A 23,424-nucleotide genomic window follows, 5' to 3' on the forward strand; every position below is an offset into this window, starting at 1 on the left:
GGAAATTATAAGATATAAGACTCACTACTTAAAATATAAATTCCCACAATGATATTCAAATAAAGCCCAGTCCCTTTGATTTACTTCTCAAGCTCTTTCCAAATTTAGCATGTACAGGTAGCAATAAGAGAAAGTGTATATGGTCTAGTTTTAAGTAGAGCTCTGGAGTATTTTAGAAATAAAGAGAGATATTTAAGCAGATAAATTCTCTATAATAATCTCTTACTGAAATTAACAAGGCATTTACTATCTATATTGTTTTCCCAATTTGAAATAACTAAGATCTATTATTTTCAATGAAATCAAGGTAGCTTTGGATTCTTCGTAAATAAAAGTCTTTCAATACACTATTTTTACTTTTATTATTATTATTTTTAAAGATTTTATTTATTTATTTGACAGAGATCACAAGTAGGCAGAGAAGCAGGCAGAGAGAGAGAGAGGAGGAATCAGGCTCCCTGCTGAACAGAGAGCCCGATGCGGGGCTCGATCTTAGGACCCTGGGATCATGATCTGAGCCGAAGGCAGAGGCTTGAACCCACTAAGCCACCCAGGCGCCCCACTATTTTTACTTTTAAACTGCTCTCCCCTTCCACTGTCACAAGTAGCTTATAAAACAAGAAAATCTGTTATACCAAAATTTCAAAAACTCAGTTTCTCTTTCACACACTACGATTCTTGCCATCTTATCCATAAAGTCCTAAGCAATAAGCATCTAAGAGTCATAGCCTGCCTTTTTTTGGCTTATGGCAAATGTTACCATGAAAGCAAGCTGTTCCTCTCACTGAGTCCTAAAATCCGCAGCATCAACATGGCCAATGCTGTCTAAGATGCAATCGTACCTGCCATAATTTCAAGCTATAAGAACCAGCAAATTCTGCCTAAGATCTGAGAAACTGACAAAGCAAGTGAATCAAAACATTAAATGCAATCTTTGAACCAAGGGCAGGATAATGCTGACTCCAAACATAGGGCTTCAGAATGCTGGGATGCAAAAGTCAGTGGGAGGAGCAGGTATCCTTAGACCAAATCCTAGGGCAAAGGGATGGAGGGCAGGTAGGTGGCACCTCAAAGATGAAACTCTAACAGACGTTAGCACCTTAGGCAAGGGCAAACTGGAAAGGAGTACCAATAGGTAAGGAAAGACCATTCGCACCCAAAAGCAAACACATTTCCCGAAGGCACTGTCAATAACCACCCACTCATCATCACAAACCACCTCACTCTTTGGATTGCCACTGAGGTCAGGGCGGTCCCATCTGAAAACCAAAGTCAGTGTCACCTGAAAAAAATGTCATTCACCAAGCCAAGGGACCCCAAAGACCCCTGGCTGAACCCCGCTCCGGGGAAAGGCGTCAAGCTGTGGGCCTGAACCTGCAGGCTCGGCAAAGAACAGAACTGCCATCAGCAGCGCTCGAACAGCTGGCGCCGCCCCCGGCCAGAATGGTCTGTGACCCTTGACCCCCGGCCCCTGACCTCCACTGCGGGCACGTCCCACGCTGGGGTTCCCCCTGGGATAGCTTGAAAGCCCCCTCACCTGTCACAGTTTCATCTCATGCCGCAATGTTGTCCGTCCCACCACCCGCGGGCGCCCGATCAAAGGTGGACTAGGCGAGGACGTTATGTGAGGAAGATGTGGGGTGCTCAAATCCGGGTAGACAAACCACAACCCGAGCCCAGCAGGCGTCTCCCCCGCGGAGGTTGCACGGTGCCACTGCTGCCGCTGCCGCCGCCGCCGCTGCAGTAAATCAGCTGACACCCGACTGCCGTGACTTTCGCTGCAACTGTCGCAAAAATGAGGGGGCGGGAAACGATCATCATTTCCATACTTGCCTGGCCGAGGCTGGAGCCAGAGAAGCTGGCCGGTTACCAAGGAGACCGAACGGTGTCGACTGTGGGCAAAGAGTGCACGGTCGCCATTTTTACTATGGGAAGTGTCGTCTAGGCTCTCGTCTCGCCTCCAGTGCCCAGCCTGGGAGGACCAAGATGGAGGGAAGAATGAAATGGCAAGTCTAGGGGCACCTGGGTGGCTCAGTGGGTTGAGCCTCTGCCTTCGGCTCAGGTCGTGATCCCAGGGTCCTGGGATCGAGCCCCACATCGGGCTTTCTGCTCTGCAGGTAGCCGGCTTCCTCCTCTCTCTCTGCCTGCCTCTCTGCCTACTTGTGATCTCTGTCAGATAAATAAGGAAAAAATCTTTAAAGGAAAAAAAAAAAAAAGAAATGGCAAGTCTAGGTGTTTCCAGGATGTTGCAAGTTTACTCTTCTGCCCTGCGACTCCGTCCAGACACTTGGAAAGTGTTAGCTCAGAAATTTGGTTATTTTTTCCCTCTGACCTCGAACTTAGATGTCGCCCACGACAGAGAGAGCCAGAGGAAGAACTCGGCTTCTGAGCTAGAAGTCTGACCTTGTGCAACATTCTTGTAGAGGAGTGGAAATGAGTGTATCCTCGCTGCGTGGGCGGTAGAGCCTAGTGGAGCGTGAGATTGCATTTGGAGAGGCTCCGATTGGGATTCCGGGGCCTCCACTGCGCAATGTTACTGTCATCAGGGGCGTGATGCTTCTTCCCTTCATTCTCCTCAAGCCCCATATAAAATATAGGCATCATAACCTCATGGCTATCTAGGAGGCTAAACGAGCTCAATAAATATTACTTATTATGCTTGCCATCTGCCTCCCAAATATTTGTTGAATGAACAATAGCCAAGGGGAAAATGATGCTATGCTGGTAGCCAATGGTCAGTTCTGTTAAAAAGATAGAAAAAAAATAAGCATTTCATATCTTTGTCCTTCATAGTCTCACTAACACATTTATGGGACAAGAATTCTATCGCAGTTCTCAAAAGTAAGCTGTGTAAACGAATCACCTGGAGAGGCTGTGAAAATAAAAGTTTTTGATTCAGTAGGTCTAAAGTGGGTTTCTGAAATCCTTCCTCCTCTTCTAAGGAGCTCCCAGGTAATGCTATTTGCTGCTGGTCCTTGGACTGAGTCCTGGGTGGCAAAATCCTATTGGATGAGTCTGAAGCAGGAGATTGACTAGGAGATTGACTAGGCGATTAGAACAGAGCAGAAACAACTCCTTGAGACAGGATCATTTTCTTACTAATTCTTCAGAAGAGACCTAAGAGTTGGTTTAGTCAAAAGGCTTTCTGTCAATGTATTATTCCTGCAAATAACAAACTTCTTCCTCCCCTTCTTTCCAGCTTAGATAGTCTTCCTCCTAGCAGCATACTGCAGACCCATCAGTTCTGGGGGGCACACCTCCTTCTCCCTAACTAGGCCATTTAGTGTCCTTTATGTCCCGGGTGTCATTTCCTATTTATTTGTAGAGACCAGCTCTGCTGCCATCATGATAAAAACTCGATCATAGGGGTGCCTGGGTGGCTCAGTGGGTTAAGCCTCTGCCTTCAGCTCAGGTCGTGATCTCAGGGTCCTGGGATCGAGCCCCGTATCAGGCTCTCTGCTCAGTGGGGAGCCTGCTTCCTCCTCTCTCTCTGCCTGCCTCTCTGCCTACTTGTGATCTCTGTCTGTTAAATAAATAAATAAAATCTTAAAAAAAAAAAAAAAAAACTCGATCATAATGTTGACCAGGGAAGTCAGTAGAACACTTGAAAATCAGCAATTCTGAAATTGTCTTGTACTACAAATTGGGATTCTACAATTTTCTTCAACTTTTTACTAACTGCCCTGCAATCACATGGGGGCTAAGGAAAAGCAGGGAAATTATGTCAAATAGAAGAAATTAATTCCTTGGACAGTTGGGTTAATATACTCATTCACGCTGTTGTGATGATGAATACATTTAAACTGTTAAGTTCATAAACCCCTTTACAATTTATAAGAACTTTTTGGAAATATGGGAAGCACAGTGTGGTTACCAGGGGATAATTGTAGGCTTCATTAAAGCTTGTTTGGTTTGTAGAGGAAATCTATAAAATATCCCTCCTAGATAAAGTTGACTTTTACTCAACAAATACTAATTGAATTTACATGTTTCAAATACTTTCCTAGGAATACAAAAGTTAATAGGAAGTTTAATGAGAATCCTTCAGACTACTAACACTCTGTCCCCTCTCTGCCAAGTTTACAAAATGTATTGCCAAAGTCGATATATAAATGCATGCAATGTCCTGAGCCACAGGACTAAAATAAAGATTCAAATATTAATGAATAACACGCTTTTGTTTCACAAAAAAGTCACACATTTTTATATGCCCATATATATTTTACATGCATAACCTTCCTTAAAATTAAGACTTGTATCTTCAGGGGTGCCTGGGTGGCTTAGTTGTGATCTTCAGCTCAGGTCATGATCCCAGGGTTCTGGGATCAAGCCCCACATTGGGATCCCTGCTCTGTGGGAAGACTGCTTCTCCCTCTCCCACTCCCCCTGTTCCTCTCTTGCTGTCTCTCTCTGTCAAATAAATAAATAAAATCTTAAAAAAAAAAAAAAGACTTGTATCTTCAGTAAGTTGATCCTGAGTATATTTTTTGAGTAAATTATTTATTTATTCCTGTCATCTGGAGGGATTATACAAAAATCTTAAAAGATTTATGCAACTGAAAAATTCAGTTCAACACCTATTTATTGAACTTTAACAGAAAGCAAAGCCAAGCAAACAAGAAAGCAGGCTCTGCTTCCCACCAAGGCTCACAAAATGAGGAATTCTCTAAACATTGGAAGGCGTTGGGCTGCTAAAATGAATGGCAAATTTCCCCCAAGACCTGTGGCTACCATACAGCACAGTACAAGGAATAAGGAGCACATAAAGAGTCGTGGAGAAGAGGTGAGTTCCTTGTAGGCTGAGATGAGGAAGGTGAACCACATGAGATTTCATGAAGGGCTACGAAAATAAATAGGATTTAGAACAGGAAGAACTAGGAAAGCAACACAATTTTGTTGCTAGTTTTGAAATGTATACAAGTGTGTGTATACATATAACACATGAATATAGACACATATATAATGAACAGAAAGTTAATTGAAAGTGAAACACAGGGGACATAAAGCAAATGTAAAGGGAAACTGTGGCATTAAGACTTAGTTATGGGACGCCTGTGTGGTTCAGTCAGTTAAGCATCTGCCTTCAGCTTTGTCATGATCCCTGGGTCCTGGGATGGAGCCCTATATCAGGCTCTCTGCTTCTTCCTCTCCCTCTGCCCCTCCCCCTTACTCATGCATGAGTGCTCTCGCTCGCTCTCTCTAATAAATAAATAAAATCTTGGGGGCGCCAGGGTCGCTCAGTGGGTTAAAGCCTCTGCCTTCGGCTCAGGTCATGATCCCAGGGTCTTGGGATCCAGCCCCGCATCGGGCTCTCTGCTCAGCAGGGAGCCTGCTTCCCTTCCTCTCTCTCTGCCTGCCTCTCTGCTTACTTGTGATCTCTGTCTATCAAATAAATAAATAAAAATCTTAAAAAAAATAAAAATTATTTTAAAAATAAATAAATAAATAAGTAAAATCTTTTTTTAAAAAAAGTCTTAGTTATTTCTACCCCATAAGGATTGCCCTTCAATGGCAGTCTTTGCCCTGGAACTCTCCTTGATTGATACGGTCTTTCTCAGATTGGGCCTAAACCTACTAATAAAAAAATAACATAGGGAAAATAGAATAAGATCAGATAAGAAAAGGCCTTGAATTCCCTTAGAAGCTTTTGGGACTTTATTCCAAAGGAAGTGAAAAGCCATCGAAGACTTTTGACCAATACCTAGAGTGGTGGTTTTGCTTATAACATTATATTTGTTCTTATTGCCATATAACAAATTACCATGAGTTGAGTGGCTTCAAACAATGCACATCTATTGCCTCACAGTTTCCATAGGAAAGCAGTTTAGGCACAGTTTAACGGGGTCCTCTGCTTGTGATGACACAAGGTGACAACTGAGATGTCAGTCAGACTGTAATCTCATGTGGAGGTTCAATTAGGGAAGAATCGAAATCTGGTTCCTGTCCTTGTGGACAAATGACTAAGGACCCTCACGTTCTACAGGCCAACTACAGTTCCTTGTCACTAGAGCCTTAACAAAGGCCTTTCACGTGGCACCTTGTGTCTTCAAAGCCAGCAAAGAACACCTCTCTAGAGGTGCAAGAAAGATGGAGTTATATAGTTATAGCTATAGATAGAGATAGATAAATCTATAGATAGTAACCTAATGAAGGAGTGACAGCCCATCACCGTTTGCCGTATTCCACTGGTTAGAAGCAAATGACAGGTTTCACATGTACTCAAGGAGAAAAGACTGGACAGAGTGTGGCTCCCTGGGCTATCCCTGGAAGGTGTGTCAGCCACAAAAAATCAGTCCAGCAGGAAAGCATCATGTACACCAATTGGAAAAGATGAAGAGGTACCGAGGCAAAGATAGAAGTTTTCATCGTTGTTTTCACCAAAAATGTATAGTTGTTACCAGGAAAGACCCATAAACAGAACCCATGGGAGTAAGTAAGGGTCAAAAATTTCAACATGCTATGTTTTAATGATATGGGCATAAAAAAAAAAAAACCCTTTAAGTATTACCCTGTCTTGAGAATTTAGTAACAATTACCCTACAACACACCAATACTTCTGCACCTTCTAAGTTCCAAGTTAGTTCTCCAAAAGGCAAGGAGATTTCTGCCTGGTGGTCTAACTGGCTTCACTGTTACTCTCATTTCCAGATTGTTTCATGTGTGCTGTTATTATTTTCCTATAGACTGTAAATCTGTGATTTGGTATTCCTCACAGGGCCTAATACGGCTAATTCTGTTCCCTCCTTAGTGGACTCATCTGCCTAGAAGTCATGTCATGCTTGGGGGCTTCATATTAGTACTAGAGTCATCACCCTTTCTCATGTTGCAGCTGAGAAGTTTAGTAAGTGTTCTTTGCATGGTTTTGTGTAATTATAACTCTTTAAGAGCTTCCGTTTGTACTTTCTCATATGACATGAAAGTCACATGACATGAAAGTCAACTGGTGAGGCTTCTCCTTTTTTCCTACCTCATGACTTCTTCCAAACCAAATGATTTCTTCTAAGTAACAGGATATCTATTTCTAGAAATACCTCTATTTGCTCCATATGTACACCTTCTAGGAAAGAGTGAAGGCGTTAAAGTTGGGAATACTTGAACTCTTCACAAATAAGCGTTTGGGGGCGCCTCATCAAACTACCAAGATCAACAAGGGGGAAATTAGGATAGTAAAGAAGGAAGTGAGGGCTGCCTGGGTAGTGTAGTCGGTTGAACAGCTGACTCTTGGTTTTAGCTCAAGGTGTGATCTCAGGGTCCTGGGACTGAGTCCCACATTGGGCTCTGTGCTCAGCAGAGTCTCTAGAAACCCTTGCTCCCTCTCATTCCGTGCCTCCCCCTGTTCTTTCTCTCTATCTCTCAAATAAATAAATAAATAAATAAATAAATAAAATCTAAAAAAAAAAAAAAAGAAAAAAAGAAAGGTGTGATGAGTAACTAGTAGCCTTGTTGCAGGCTGTAGCAACAATGGTTGTACTTTGTCCTCCTAATCTCTCTCTTCTCTCTCCTCTCCGGATGATAGGACCACCACAGCCCAGGGAGAGTTGTTCTTCAATCCTGTGCTGAGAAGAGGACCCAGGTGTCACAAAGTGGGCCATGGAAGACACAAAGATGCACTGCCCAGATTTTTCTTCTAGGAAAAGCCACTTCCCATCTCCATGGAGAGGATTTGCTTACTGCTCTGTTACAAGCTTCTTCCGGGTCTCCTTAGCTTTCCAGCTGGGATTACCTATTCTTGAGGCAGCCCGGGCAGATATCATATCCGAGCACAGCAACGTTAGTCATGAGCGCACTCTTCTTGGGGAGTCCTCAGTGAGTGGCTGGCAAGAAAGTGCCTGCTTCTTCTCCTTCTTCTCCTACTTCTGCCTCTGCTATTTATGTCGCTGATGAACTTTTCTGTCCATTTGAATCATTTCAAATAAAAATTTAGAAAAAAGAAATAAAGAAAAAAATTTTAAAGATTTTATTTATTTATTTGACAGACAGAGACCACAAGTGGGTAGAGAGGCAAGCGGTGGGGGGATGGGGAAGCAGGCTCCCTGCCTAGCAGAAAGCTCAATGTGGGGCTCGATCCCAAGATCCTGGGATCATGACTAGAGTCGAAGGCAGAGGCTTTAACCCACTGAGCCACCCAGGTGCCCCAATAAAGAAATTTTAATAAAAATGAGGAGACAGGGGCGCCTGGATGGCTCAGTCAGTAAGGGTCTGCCTTTGGCTCAGGTCATGGTCCCAGAGTCCCAGGGATTAAGCCCTGCCTCAGGCTCCCCGCTCAGCAGGGAGTCTGCTTCTTCTTCTGCCCCTCACCTCGCTCTTTCTCTTTCTCTGATAAATAAAATCTTCAAAAAAAAGGATGTGAGACGGATATCAACCAATGCAATGTAAATGCCTTATTTTGATATTTATTCAAATAAGTCATAAAATAAATTAGTAGAAAATGGAGAATTTTAGCATTACATTGTTATTTGATGATATTAAGGTATCATTGTTAACATTTTAGGTGTGATAATGGTATTTTGGTTATGAAGGTGATTTTTAAAGGAATACTTATGTTCTAGACATGCAGGCTAAAATAACACAGATGAAATTATATGATGCCTGGCATTAATTCCATAATAACCTGGGTTGGGGGGGGGCAGTGGCTATGAGTAATTTAACCTGCTTCTACTTTCATGAAATAGCACTTTTACTTGTCCTAAATATAATTTGGCAAGGTGGAAAACATAATTTATTCAGCATCCAGTGGTATTGGGTGCTATGCTGAACTGGGCATTCAGGTAGTGCCAAAACCTGGTTCTATGGTCAAATTTCTCAGAGTCTGGCAGGGAGACAGATACATCTACCATGAGTGCAATGCTGTGTTGAGAAGTGGTGTGTTTTGGTACTTTCTACCAGTTATGTCTGATCCTCCTGATTTTTTTCTGATCCAATATTCTGAATTTTGGTGGGATAGATTTCTTTTTTAACATTGTGTAAATAATCACTTCCTTACTGGGTGGAAGCTAACATACATTTTATTTTTATTGAATGTCTGCTGTGCCTGGCCCTCAGAGGTACCGAGGGTATGTAAATAGTATAGTGCCACTCAGGAATGGGCTGATGATGTTGTGTATGCTTGGTGTATGTGTTTGCTCAAGGGCATGCCTGAGAGGGTGCTTTGGATACAGCAAAAGTCTTTATTGGGAGGCATTTCTTCTCTACCTGTACATCCTAGTCAGACAGTATCTACTACACCACAATAAGCAAAAAAAAACCCCTCTCTTTACAAGTGGTTAAGCGAAAACATAGTTATGTGTAGGCATGTGTAGTTTTTCAGCTTTAAAGAGTTAACTCTAGGGGTGCCTGGGTGACTCAGTGGGTTAAGGCCTCTGCCTTCGGCTCAGGTCATGATCTCAGGGTCCTGGGATCGAGCCCCGCATCGGGCTCTCTGCTCGGTGGGGAGCCTGCTTCCTCCTCTCTCTCTCCTTGCCTCTCTGCCTACTTGTGATCTCTGTCAAATAATTAAATAAAATCTTTTTTAAAAAAGGGTTATATGGATTTTTATCTCAGAGTCTTTCTATCTGGCCTTCTTAGCAGCAACTCTAGGCAGTTTAATGACTTCTAAACCTCAGATATAAATTTCAGAATAAAAAAAACTATTTTACATTTCTGGGAAACACCCAAAACTGACTCAGAATTGCTAGCAACTTTCTTCAGTATGTTCTAGGAAGATGAGATTTATGATGGTGATGGGTCACTCCACGATTGCCTAGAAAACTCTCTCTTCCAAGACATTGCCTAGCAATGGAAACTAAGGAATATAGTGTTAGTGGGACAAATGGTCTGTCTGGGGACTTGAGAGAATTATTTAAAGAAGCATTTGATATTCAAGGGGAAATCATACCCCTTCGATTGAAAGACACTGCGCCACCTAGGGACAGCCATGGGAAATGACATTCAATTTTCAAATTCAACAGCCCACACCTAGAAGGAAAAGGTTTGGGAATTATGAAGCAGGATGTCGTTTCTACTTAATATTTATATTACATAAATTATGTATTTCGAAACTAAGAGTCAGATGCTTAACCGACTGAGCCACCCAAGTGGCCCAAGCAGAAGTTATTTTTCTGTAGAATTTTGGGATAATTATGATGGTGATAAGCTAATGTAGGGATTTCATATGGTTTATGGAATTTATCAATAAATCTGTATTCTTGGGCTTCTGCAACTACAGATTCAGTTATATAAAGAGGTATGTTATATCTCTGAGGGATTTATGAGGACTTTTTTTGTAGAATAAAAGTTCTATCTACATTATATTCTTGCTGTTGCTCTTCAAAAAACCAGAAACTGGCATTTCCTCCAATTTTTACAAGAGGACTACATTTAAAGAAAAACTTACGTTAGAGATTTTATGGTTATCGCATACTGCTTCCCTAACAAAAGCTAAAATATATACAAAACTGGAAAACTGTGCCTTTCTTTACTATCGTGAGAATACTTCTAAGTGATTAGAATCAAATTGGTTCAAAAATGAAGGTGCTGAATCAAATAAACCTAAAAGCTGAAACTATAAAGCTTTTAATGAAAATGAGGGAAAATCTTTACGGAAGGGAGAAAGGAAGAAGTAAATCCCCTGGGGAGAAATGGCAGATGGGCCCATAGGCAGCTTTGAATTAAATTATAGTTTTTTTTTTTTTAAAGACTTTATTTATTTATTTGAGAGAGAGACAGTGAGAGAGAGCATGAGCGAGGAGAAGGGCAGACAGAGAAGCAGACTCCCCATGGAGCTGGGAGCCTGATGCGGGACTCGATCCCGGGACTCCAGGATCATGACCTGAGCCGAAGGCAGTCGTCCAACCAACTGAGCCACCCAGGCGTCCCATATAGTTTTTTTTTTTTTAAAGATTTTATTTATTTATCAGTGAGAGAGAGGGGGAGAGAGCGAGCACAGGCAGACATAGGCAGCTTTGAACAAAGGGTCCCAATCCGTAAGGTCGTCACATAAAGCAGAAAGGGCTAGATTTCAAGATAGCATGTAGAAAGAGACAGTGCTCCTAGACATCTACACTCTAAAGTCCAACTCCCACTCTAAATCCAGAAATTTGGTACCATTTCTGAGGCAGGCAGAGAGGAGGTAAAGTTGTTTTTGTTCTAGTTGGATACAGGAGGAGGGTGAGGGTTGAGAGTCAACATGAAACTGAGTTATACAACAAAGTAATATTTCTTGTATCCCTGCACGTTTCAGACAGAGAGTCATACTTATTATGCTTCCTAGCCATTCATTTATTAAACCAGTATTTATTTTGTACCTACCGTGGGCAAAGGGCTATGAGAGAGATAAATCCAAGGGTGATGTATCTCTAGCATTTCTATTTGTAAAGTCAGCCAAGTGAACCCATGGCAGCTACAAGTCATGATAGAAAGCCTGCCTCTAGTGACTGGCTGAGCCTGATAAAAATGGGCGAGTCTAAAGCACACTATATTCTTGGCAAGTTGAGGAAAGTCAGGACTCATTTCCGTGAATGAAGAAACTTATGCATTTCTTTCTTATTTTTATCCAGGCCTGAATATTAGAACACGTTCCTTCATATAGCTTTCTCTGCTCATTCCAGCTGGAAATGTTCTCTTCTTTTTCTCAACCACTGTGGTACGTAATCTGTAGTTCTACCATGGCACTTACCACATTTTGCCTTGTATTATTGGCTTTTGTAGTAGTGTCTTATCTGCCTTTTGACGTCCTTGGAAGAAAGGTGTTTCAAAGCATTATCACAATATCTTGTACATATTTAAATTCTATGTGATCGTAGACATCAAATAATGGAACTCAAAATACGGACTCCTTGCATCAGCTACTCTGGATGCCTGTTAAAATTCACTTTCCTGGGCCATGCACCAGCACTCCTGAATCAGAATTTCTGGGTGTGACCCTGGAAACCCCCATTTTAATGAGCTCACTGAAGTTCCAGATCTATGGATTTCAAGATGGAACAGTTACAGTAAGATGGGGCATGACAAATAGGTTTTATCCTGATTGCTGACTCTGGTTGTGGGTGGGGCTGAATGGAATTCTGAGGCTGAAGCTAAATAAACCCTGGGAAACTACGTCCTCGAAGGGTGATGCCCGCCAAGAGAGGGATGGGGTGGAGGAAGTTTATGTGCTGTGAATTCTGCATTTCTGAATATGGTCATCTCAGGAACTGAGAAAGTATATCATCCTTTTAAAAATAATCATGAGTCATCCTTGTAGAAGTTTAATGGTAAGTGCTTTCTAAAAATTTCATGGAAATTCCAGTAAATGGGTTTTTTTTTTAAAGATTTATTTATTGATTTATTTGACAGAGAGAGAGAAAGAGATCACAAGTAGGCAGAGAGGCAGGCAGAGAGAGAGAGGAAGGGAAGCAGGCTCCCCACTGAGCAGAGAGCCCGACGCGGGGCTGGATCCCAGGACCCTGAGATCATGACCCAAGCCGAAGGCAGCGGCTTAACCCACTGAGCCACCCAGGCACCCCTAAATGGGGTTTTAATACACATTAAGAAAAAATAACATTTTGGGGAAAATTTCCTCCATCAAAGGCTCATTTTCCTTAATTATCTTAAACATTACCTAAATTTCACAGGAGACCAATTAACTGTGAATATCATTTTGTTTTAAAGTTACTACTAATAGGGTAAGGCAGAAACTTGGGCCTTCTTTGTAGAATTTTGTGTAGCACTTTTTCCCCCAGCTGCACCTTCTTTCTTCTTCTTATTATATATACTATTTATAATTATAGAAAAGATTTGTAAAATATAGAGGAAAAAACACTCAGCAAATCATCACCTCAATAACATTTGCTAAAAGTGTCTATGCAATATATAAAGTCTGTTTCAGTATAATGTTGGGTGCAATAGTGAGGGCTAAGCAGCCGTACAATTGCCTAACTGAGTAAGTTACATACTTTCTGCAACTTTAGCTTACTCCTTTTTCTTTTGTTCCAGACTCAACCTTCCTACTGTCTGCTATCCTCCTTACCTAGATGTTCTACTGGCATCTTAATTCAGCACAGAGAGCCCCAGGATTGATATATCCCCACTATTCTAGACTCCTTCCTCTGTCATTGCTCTACATTGGTCCAATTGGTCACCAAATCCTGTGATTTGTAGCTGCTAATTGTTTCTCAAGGATATCATGTCCTCTTCATTTCCATTTCAACTGTTCCCATAACTCACTTCCTGGATTCCTACAGTAACCTAAACTTGTCTCACTGCCTTCCATCCTCCACACTGCTACCTCAGTAGACACTTTTTTGTAATTTAAAAAAAAAAAATGCCCTGCAGTGATTACTCCTTTGCATTCACGTTAAAATACAAATTTCTTAGCTAGTCCTGATCAGACGTCTACCTTCCTCTTCAGCTTCATCACCCCAGCTAAATCCAAAAGCAAATCACTTGTCATAGTCTGACATTTAAAAGAACACACTAGTGTTATACTGTTATGCCCCGATAATGGGTCCATGATTAAAAAAACGAGACTGATATAAAGCGAAGGTCAAGCAAAGGTTTATTTTGTGCCAAGCAGCAAGAATCAAACTGACCCACCAGGGCCACGCCTCGTACAGAGAGGGCGACCTTTCTCTGTTTCACAGGCCAGCTTTTAAGGGAAAGGCCATACGACCAGGCCTGGCAACACACAGGTGACCAATGAGATTGTAACACACAGAGAAAGCTGCACAGTGATGCTAGGTGACCAACTGAGTTACAATTTACTCTAGCAGGCCATTTCAACTAGCCTATCCACCTTGGTTAGAATTAGCGCCCAAAAGGCTCCCAAAGGGCAGGGGCCCATACTCCTTGGTAGCTAGGGAGACAGTATGCAACCCCACACTGATCAGATGGCTCCACCTGGCCTGACCCACCCTTGTATCTGGGCTTTGTTACCAGGAGCTGGTTTCCCCGACTTATTTTTTAAGTAAATCCCCTAGGGGAAAGGGAGCAGGGGATAGTTTAAGGGTTAAACAATGTTATTGTTTTAACCTTGATGGAAGCCTCTTGCTAAATAGGTCCTTACAAGACTACCTCAACTCGAATAATGATTTGACTTGTTACTATGTCAAAGTGAAGCTATCCATGAAATAGAACCTACTTCACAGGGTTGTTGTGAGGATTAAATGAACTAATATACACAAAGAGCCCGTATCTTGTCTAGCGCACAGTTTGTTAGCTATTCTTATCATCATCATTAGCAGCAGCAGCAGCCATTTCAAACCACGAATCGGTACTGCTGGTTCTTCTGCCTCTAATACTCCTGTCACCTCTCACCATCTGGCTCTCTTCTATCAACAATCAGCTCACGGGCTGCAATTTCTAGCAAGTTTACCCTGCCCCATCCTCCTATCTCATCTGTCCCCACCGTTTCCTTTGCAAACATGTTATTCTATTGCTGGTTTCTATCACTAAGACTGTGTTTCCAGGGGAAGGATGGTGCTTTCATTTTTTTTTTTTTTCAGGCACAACTTAAAGACAGGTGCTGCTATCTTGAGGACGAGCGCAGAGAGCACCCTTGCATCATGAGATCCGTAAATCAATAGATCTAAAGTCTCTTTTTATCTAGTGTGGCGATCCGTCTCAAATATGAGACGAAAGGACTTCTTCTAGCCCTTCCAGGGAGAGGGGTTAAAACATTAGCCACGAACCTCGGGGGTTAAAGCGAGTCCCCCCCCCCCCTTTTTCCCCACCACCCCAGGATACTCCATAGAAGACGCAGGTCTTGGAACCGCGGAGGAACACAGGAACTTCTGCATCTCACTCCAAGTCTGAGCTCGCGACCCGCTGCTCTCCCGCGCCTGCGCCGCTCCCGCCGGCGTCGGGTTCCGCAGCGGAGGGTGGAGCCAGGGGTCGCGTTTTAGGATTGGGCGGTGGGAGCCAAAACGGACGACGCGGAAATGACGCCATCGTGCGCAAGCGCCGGCGTCCCGGTCGCGCGGTGGCTCCTGGGTGCCGCACGCCTTTCCTTTCCTCGCCTCTCCCCTCCCCTCCCCCCTCCCGTCCCCACCCCCTCGGCCGCTCCGCTCCCTGGCGTGACTCGGCACTGAGAGTCCCGGAGAAGGCGCCGCGGTCGTCACCTCCTGCGTTCAGGCCTCGGCCTCTCCCCTTCCTCTCCCGGGTCTTCTCCTTCAGTTTTGAAGCCGGTGGCGTCGCGGCCGCCCTGCCGGGCTAAGAATGGTGGGAGTGAAGCCGGTCGGGAGCGACCCAGATTTCCAGCCGGAGCTGAGCGGCGCGGGCTCCAGACTCGCCGTGGTCAAGTTCACCATGCGAGGGTGAGGTCGGGCGCGAGCGCTGTGGGCCCTGGGTGTCCGTCCCTGCTTTCCCTTCACTTGTTCCGGGTCCCGACTCCCTTGCGGTCTCCTGCTCGGGAATGTCCGGCGCTGGCCGCAGCCCCAGGCGCTGCCGGGTTAGGCCGCAGCTCTTGGGTGTGAGTCCCGGTTTGTGCACAGGGGAGTCTCTGGAGGGCATGGAGGCCTGGCCCTCCGTGTTCCATAGCCCAGGAGATCGCCTCCCGTCCCTTCTGCGTCCTCGGACGGGCTCTGGACTTGGGGATGGCCCCCTTCTAGCCTGTGGTAGTCTTCTTACAGCGGCCCCTGCTTTCGCCTGCCCCGTTCGTTTCGGGGAGCCAGCTGTCACTTGCATTTTAGAAATCCTAAAATCTTAATTTACCCAACACTTTGGCTTGCTTCACCACCTGCATTTCTGTAAAACCTTTAAAAGATTCAGTTGGGTCTATCCAACTAATCCACGTAGTGCTTAGGCCCGAGGCTCATTTAATGCATTTTAAATTAATGTTGAGTCCGAGTGCTTTTTAATTTTCTTAATGGTTTTGTTACTCGTTTGGTTAGTAACTTGGTAACTTAGGCTCCCTTATGTGCGGCTACTTCTGATCACGGAAATTAGAATGAGTATATAGGAAATCTAGATACCCAGACATCTGGGTTTGGCCAAATTGACTTCATTTTTGACTTGATGGCTTAAGAGGACAGGGATCTTGAAAGATGCTTAACTGGGTTGGGTAAATCTCAACGTAATATATTGGTCGCAGAGCTCGTGGATTTTCTATTTTGAGCCTGCAGTGTACCTGTGTCAGAGTGACATGTTGGAACTAGCCCTTCGAAACCAAGATTTCAGCGACTGTGTTTATTGACCTTCGCTTGTGTATGTCAGTGCCTTCTAACTTAGAAGGATTAAAGGTCTCCATTAAAAAATTTTTTTTTAATTTTTTGTCTTTTTAATTAACATCTAGTGTATTATCAGCCCGAGGGGTCTGTGAATCGCCAGGTTTACACACCTCACAGCACTCACCATAGCACATACCTTCCCCAGTGTCCATAACCCAACCCCCTGCCCCCCAACCCTCAGTTTGTTTTGTGAGATTAAGAGTCTCTCATGGTTTGTCTCCCTCCGGATCCCATTTTGTTCCATTTACTCTTTTCCTACCCCTCAAACCCCTCCAGCATTGCCTCTCAGCTTCCTCTTATCAGGGAGATCATATGATAATGGTCTTTCTCTGACTTATTTCACTCAGCATAATATCCTCCAGTTCCGTCCACATCATCGCAAATGGCAAGATTTTATTTCTTTTGATGGCTGCATAGTATTCCATTGTATATATATATATATATATATATACACACACACACACACACCACATCTTCTTTATCCATTCAACTGTTGATGGACATCTAGGTTCTTTCAACAGTTGGGCTGTTGTGGACATTGCTGCTATAAATATTCGGGTGCATGCGCCCCTTTGGATCACTACGTTTGTATTAAAGATCTCCATTTGATTTATCTTGACCCCCTCCCCCGAGTTACTTACAATTAAACCTGGAGAAATCTACTACAGGTATCACTATTTAAGTAACACATTTAGTTGTCCAGGTAACTTTATAAATATTAGGCAGTAAAATCAGGGTGAAAAATGATTCATGGCTATTGAATATGATTCAGTAAATGTTGAATGTTTAAATAGTAGCATTAGGATTAGATAGTTTTAGGCATGGGGGGGATGCAGATAGAGATGAAAACAATTAAGGACTTATTCCTACACCATTAAGGACTTATTCCTACACCAATCTCTCTTATACAGAATTGAAAACAGACAGTACATTGGATTTTCTAGGGTGGCATAGAGTACCAATTTGACATGTGGACTTTCATATTTACTAAGTTGAAGAAGATAAAAATTTCATCATGAGGACATGTCTGAAAGTAATGTCAAATTCTGTAAATGTGTCTTCCCAGCTTTAGCAGTTTTGTAATGTCTATATTTTTAATATGGAGGGATACCCATACATTTATTAGGTACCTAGGCCAAAATTGGAAAAGGGAAGAGATGATTTTAACAGTAAATCTCATTTTTAATTCACTTTTCTAGTTCTAGCATATAGGAGTGTGTAGACTTTCATCCCCCAATAAAACACTCTCTTTTTCCCTTTACCATAGCAGAACAGATGACAAACAGTGATCAAAAATTTATTAATTGAAATGAGAGAAGTGGGGAAACTTTGCTGTTAAGGCAACACTTCCATTAACAGTGAGGCAACATTTACTCATAAACAATTACAGGCATTGATTGGTGAAGCACTGTGTTATTTACTTTTAAAAAGGTATTTTGATGCAATGAAAATTTATTTTTTTTGGCAAATGAATTTAGAGAACTTTCAAGTTCAAAAGTATATTTATAGGTAACATTTATAAATCTGATAAGGTTATATTTGCTTTAAAGTTCTTTAACATTTTGGCCACTGAGGTAACTGGGCATCAGTATTAGACCCTCAAACAACTGTATCCAGTAGGTCATGTAGGAAACCTTTTAGATCAAAGTTAATGTCCCATTTTAGGCCAAGAATATAGTTTTCTCCAACAGCTATTTCTTTTCCAACCCGACTTTAAGCCTTATTCCTTTTTCTCCACTTCAATGTTATATCTAACCTATCAATTTTAATATAATGTTATGTAGGTTGTCACTGTTCTGTTTAAAAATCTTTGTGGCTCTCCAGTATTTTCAGAGTTTTGTTTTGTTTTCAAGATGGAATGTTTCACGAATTAGCATGTTATCCTTGCACAGTGGCTGTACTAATCTCTGTATCATTCCAGTTTTAGTAATAAAATATTTTAGTAATAAAATATTTCATTAATAAAATAAAACTGCTACCAGAGTGAGCACTCAGGTTTTTAATTGTAGTGAAATATATGTAACATGAAATTTACCACGTTAGCCATTTCTAAATGTATAAAGTACATTCACAATATTGTACCAACATCACCACTATTTCTTAGAGTTTATTCATGATCTCAGATAAAAGCGTTAACCAGTAAGTATCCATTAAGCGAAAACTCCCACTCCTGGTAACTTCTTTTTGTCATTATGAATTTGCCTATTCTTGGTACCTCATGTAAGTGAAATTAAATATATTTGTCATTTGGTTTCTGATTTATTTCACTTAGCATAATGTTTTCAAGGTTCATTCACGTTGCAGCATGTTTCAGAATTTCCTTTTTCAACTTAAATAATATTTCACTGTATGTATACACCATATATTGCTTATTCATCTGTTGATGGACATTAGGTTGTTTCTACCCTTTGGCTGCCGTAATACTGCCATCAGCATTGGTATGCAAGGATTTCTTTGAGTGACTGTTTTCAGTTCTTTTCAGTATATTTTCAGTATATACCTGGGAGTGGAATGTGGTTGCACCATTTTGCATTCCCACCCCAGCAGTGCAGGAGAGTTCTGATTTTCCACATACCTGCCAACACTTTTTATATTTTAATGGTCATCCTAAATGGGTGTGAAGTGGTCTGGTGGTTTTGGTTTTCATTTCCTTAATGGCTAGTGTGTTGGACATATTTTCTTGTGCTTAATATCTTCCGTGGAGAAATATCTGTTCAAGTCCTTTACTCATTTTGAATGACTTTGGTTTTTTATTACTGAATTGTAGGAGTTCTTTATATATTTTGGATATTCCTTACCTGATATATGATTTATAAATATTTTCTCCTATTGGTTGCCTTTCACTTTCTTGATAGTGTCCTTTGATGTACAAGTCTTTAAATTTTGGTGATGTCCAGTTGATCTTTTGTTGCTTGTGCTTTTAGTGTCATATCCCAGAAATCGTTGTCAAATCCAGTGTCATGAAGATTTAACCCCTATGTTTTCATTAAATTATTTTGTAATTTTAGTTTTCAAGTTTAGAACTTTTACTCATTTTGAGTTAATTTTTGTATATGGTGTAAAGGTCCACCTCGAATCTTCTGTATGTTGATATCCAGTTTTCCCAGCACTGTTTGTTGAAGAAACTGTCTTTTCCCCCAGGAATGGTCTTGGCCTCCTTCTCCAATATATATATATTTTTTTCTTAACAATTAAAACAGCCAACATTTGTGTTTTATCCACTCTTGTAAGAGACCTATTTAAACATTTATATTGACTTACTCAATCCTCAAAGTAATCTTTGAAATGATCCCCATTTTAAAAATGATGGTAAGTCCAGATTAAATAACTTAAGGTCCCAATGCTGAATGCAGTTTGGATTGTAAAGTGCTGTTCTTGATCTTTCCAGCCTAAGTAGAAAGGAAATGCAGGTTCATCTCTATATTGCATAGCGCCTGATATTTTTAAATATATTTTGCCTTGAATTATTTAGTTTCAGCTGCTTGCAAACTAATCCTATGATTTAGGACAGTTCCTTTCACTCTATTCTTTTCCCTAACTGTAAAATAGGAATAGTAATATGTAACATAACAATATTGTTTAGAGAATGAAATTATATATGTGAATTACATACTGTGGTAACATGTTTTTGTAACCGTTATTTCCAAACTGTTACTTGTTTAGATATACTCAGATACATTCAGTGATTATAAGCTGAGCCAGTTTTGTTATCACTGTTGGGTAAGCCCCAATGCTAAAAATAAATTTCTTCCTCGTAAAACTTAGTATGATTTTTTAAAATTGAAATATACTTGGCATACAATAGTTTATTAGTTTCAGGGTATAAGAAGTACAGTTACCACCTTTTACCATATACAGTTATTAAGTATTACTGACCGTATTCCATATGCTGTACTTTCCAGCCCCATGACTTTTTTAAAACTGGAAGTTCGCATCTCTTTTTTTTTTTTTTTTTTTTTAATTTTTTTTAAAGATTTTATTTATTTATTTGACAGAGAGAAATCACAAGTAGTCGGAGAGGCAGGCAGAGAGAGAGGGAAGCAGGCTCCTGGCTGAGCAGAGAGCCCGATGCGGGACTCGATCCCAGGACCCGGAGATCATGACCCGAGCCGAAGGCAGCGGCCCAACCCACTGAGCCACCCAGGCGTCCCTGGAAGTTCGCATCTCTTGATCCCTTCACCAATCCCCTCCTCACCACCACTAGTTTGTTTTCTGAGATTATGAGTCTGTTTCTGTTTTTTTAATTTGTGTGTTTGTTTATATCCCACATGTAGGAGAAATTATATTGAGTATGAATGATTTTGATACTGAATTTATGAATGTATCATTTTTACCATATTCAGTTTTGTTAAAACAGGTCCTAGTTTGTATTTGGTTAGGTGTTACTGTTACCATCTGGGAAGAATGTTAGTGTATGTTAGGATGTTGGGTTCTAATGGTTATGGTAGCTGGTTTAAATAATATATATGTGTGTGAAAATAGTATGTGCTGCATTATTGCTGCAGACTGAATTACAGAGATAGCAAGTTCAGTAGTCTAGGCACCAGGAAGATAATGAGAGAGGTGGGTAGCTTTAAGATAGCTAGTGCATGGCAAGGCCTCAGAGAACATAGAGAATTTTTCTTTTTTTTTTTTTTTTTTTTTTTTTTTTTTTTTTTTTTTTAAAGATTTTATTTGTTTATTTGACAGAGAGAGACAGAGAGGTCACAAGTAGGCAGAGAGGCAGGCAGAGAGAGAGGGAGAAGCAGGCTCCCTCCCCACCAAGGAGAGAGCCCGATGTGGGGCTCGATCCCAGGACCCTGGGATCATGACCTGGGCCGAAGGCAGAGGCTTAACCCACTGAGCCACCCAGGCGCCCCGAGAATTTTTCTTAAAAGTATACTTTTTTATTGAACTATAATATGCATGCAAAAATGTACACAAATCGTTTGTGAATACTTTGAGAAGTTTTAACCAACCTGTAGATCAAGAATTTGCCTCCCTCTTCCCCTGCTATGCTTTCTTCTCATACTAGAATTCTAATACCACAGATTAGTTTTGCCTGGATTTGAACTTCACAAAATAGAATCTGTCCGAATTATTTAATAGAGCATATAGTTTTAATCTTGACAGTTAATTTAGAAATAACAAAAGGCAGTGTGTAGGCCACTGTTATGAGGTTTTGGGAATAGCTATCAGGAGTTGGGTTTTGTGATCAAATTCTAGTACTGTACCTCATTGTTCTTGACTTTGGAATGAGTTGTAGGGCTTAAATGAATTTAAGGGTTTTGTAAATTGTATAGCATATGGTAAATGCTCAGTGAAGGCTAGCCATTTTGTGTTATTAATTGGACCAGTTATGATTATGCCTGCCCTAATTGAAATAAAATAATGTAGACATTACCTACCTTAAAGTTACAGCCTACAGAAAAATAGACTTTTAAAATATCTCTTCAGAAAGCATGTACATTTTCCTTACCATTTATCAGCAATGTGTTTACATATGTTACTGCTCAAGGCAGGGCGCTGACTGCTTTAGCAAATAAAGAGTGGCAAGTTCATGAAGTAGAATGTGTTTATATTATGACGGTAAACAAAAATCTTACTTATGAAACTAATTTGGTGCTTTCAAAGAAAGCTGATCTTGAATTGGATTAGGAATTAAATGTTCTGTTGTGGCCCTGCCATTGACTAGAGCGTCTGATCCTGGGCATGTCCTTTAACTTTTCCTGGTCTTCAGTTCTTACCTATCCAATAATTGTGTTAGGTTAGATTAGTTTTAATGTTTTAGTTTTGTGGGTTTTGTTCTTTATGTATTGCAGAAAGCTAGAGAGTTGTGTGCTGTGTTCTTTTTCTCAGAAAGCATAAGTCAGAGTCCTTATATATGCATTTCACATATTAGATTTAATAGCTAACCTTTCTGTCAAAGAGAGGTTCAGAGGTAGAAAAAGAACTTTTTCTTCACTTTCTTTTTTAAACCTCTGGACTAGATGATCTCTGGTCACATTTACAAGTTCAGAGGCTCTGTGATGATGTATTATTTGAGGGCTGAGTGTCAAGGATTGCACAAGAGAAGAAAGTATGATCATGAAATTCAGTTGTATTTGGGGCATAATATTTTAAATATTATTTATTTGAGGAGTGGGGGAGGGGCAGAGGGTGGGAGAGAGTCCCAAGCAGACTTTGCACTGAGCATGGAGACTGACCTAGGGCTCAATCTGATAACCCTGAGATTATGACCTCAGCCAAAAACAAGAGTCAGACACTCAACTGACTATACCACCCAGGTGTCCCTGGGGCATAATATTTTAGCTATGAGAAAGGTGCTAGAGAATCCAGTTCCTTCTATTTTATGTGGAGTAATCAAGTGACTTGTTCAGGAGCTTAGCTAATAATGGAAATTTAAGTTTATTCTTAAAGCTAATGTTAAGCAGGCAAACATCTTAAAATAACTAACCAGTTTCATTTGAGTGATTATAGTGTGAAAGTATGCCGTTCTGCTTTTGTGTTCCAGGGCTTATTTTGATTTTTGACTACAGTTACAACCTGTCTGTGATGGCTAACTGAAATTAAACAGACGATCTAGATAAGGTTAAAGTTTGAAAGGGAACAGTTGTCTTAGGACATTTATTTTAGATACAAGAATTTCTTTTTTTCTTAACACTTGTTAGCTCATACATGCCTGGTGAGCATGATGTCAGTATAGTGTGGAAGTTCTGTTGGTTTGTATTCTATTTTTCCTAGGCAGTGAGGAACAGAAATGGAAATAGAACCTTTAGCAGGAAGAAGAACCCTCAGCCATACAGGCAAGCTCTCTTCCACGTTTATTTATTTATTTTTTTAAATATTTTATTTATTTATTTGACAGATCACAAGTAGGCAGAGAGAGAGGAGGAAGCAGGCTCCCTGCTGATGTGGGGCTTGACCCCAGGACCCTGGGATCATGACCTGAGCCAAAGGCAGAGGCTTTAACCAGCTGAGCCACCCAGGCACCCCTCTTCCACGTTTATTTTAAGAGAGTTATTACAGTTTAACAGAAGCACTTGTACCCAACACTTGTTCCCAAGAGGACTTCATTGTCAGTGTTGCACTTCCTCCCACAGCCCCATGGCCTGGAGCTCTGCTTCCACCTGCATTGTCAGAGCACCTGAAATGCACACATCCGTTGTTACTCATTTAAAATATTCCCTGAGGTAGCCTCTAGGTTTGAGCCACCTGCCCAACTGTCAAAGTGTTTCCTGAGTACTTTACTCCTTTTTCTTAG

The 23,424-nt window shown here is 41.3% G+C and overlaps 2 protein-coding genes and 1 non-coding gene across 7 annotated transcripts in view; 1 reads left to right on the plus strand and 2 right to left on the minus strand.

The window, feature by feature from the left end:
• Positions 1 to 1,744, minus strand: part of WDR7 (WD repeat domain 7) — a 363,545-nt gene extending 361,801 nt beyond the window's left edge. For 2 of the 4 annotated variants that reach the window (XM_059140623.1, XM_059140622.1), the window contains exon 1: positions 1,538 to 1,740. The gene's annotated coding sequence lies outside the window, so the exon portion shown is untranslated. Of the gene's footprint in view, positions 1 to 1,537 lie in introns of all 4 variants that reach the window. The other 2 variants (XM_059140626.1, XM_059140625.1) reach the window with 2 other exon arrangements.
• Positions 1,745 to 14,960: 13,216 nt separating this feature from the next.
• TXNL1 (thioredoxin like 1) overlaps positions 14,961 to 23,424 on the plus strand; it is a 34,527-nt gene continuing 26,063 nt past the window's right edge. The window contains exon 1 of one of the 2 annotated variants that reach the window (XM_059139433.1): positions 14,961 to 15,269. In XM_059139433.1, the coding sequence (XP_058995416.1) occupies positions 15,172 to 15,269 (98 nt within the window). In that variant the 5' untranslated portion in view covers positions 14,961 to 15,171. The remainder of the gene's footprint in view (positions 15,270 to 23,424) is intronic. The other variant, XM_059139434.1, reaches the window with a different exon arrangement.
• Positions 18,029 to 18,137, minus strand: LOC131811980 (U6 spliceosomal RNA). The gene has a single exon (XR_009346216.1). It is a non-coding gene; the product is annotated as a U6 spliceosomal RNA (small nuclear RNA).

The sequence above is a fragment of the Mustela lutreola genome, chromosome 11, assembly GCF_030435805.1.
Source record: "Mustela lutreola isolate mMusLut2 chromosome 11, mMusLut2.pri, whole genome shotgun sequence".
Taxonomy (NCBI): domain Eukaryota; kingdom Metazoa; phylum Chordata; class Mammalia; order Carnivora; family Mustelidae; genus Mustela; species Mustela lutreola.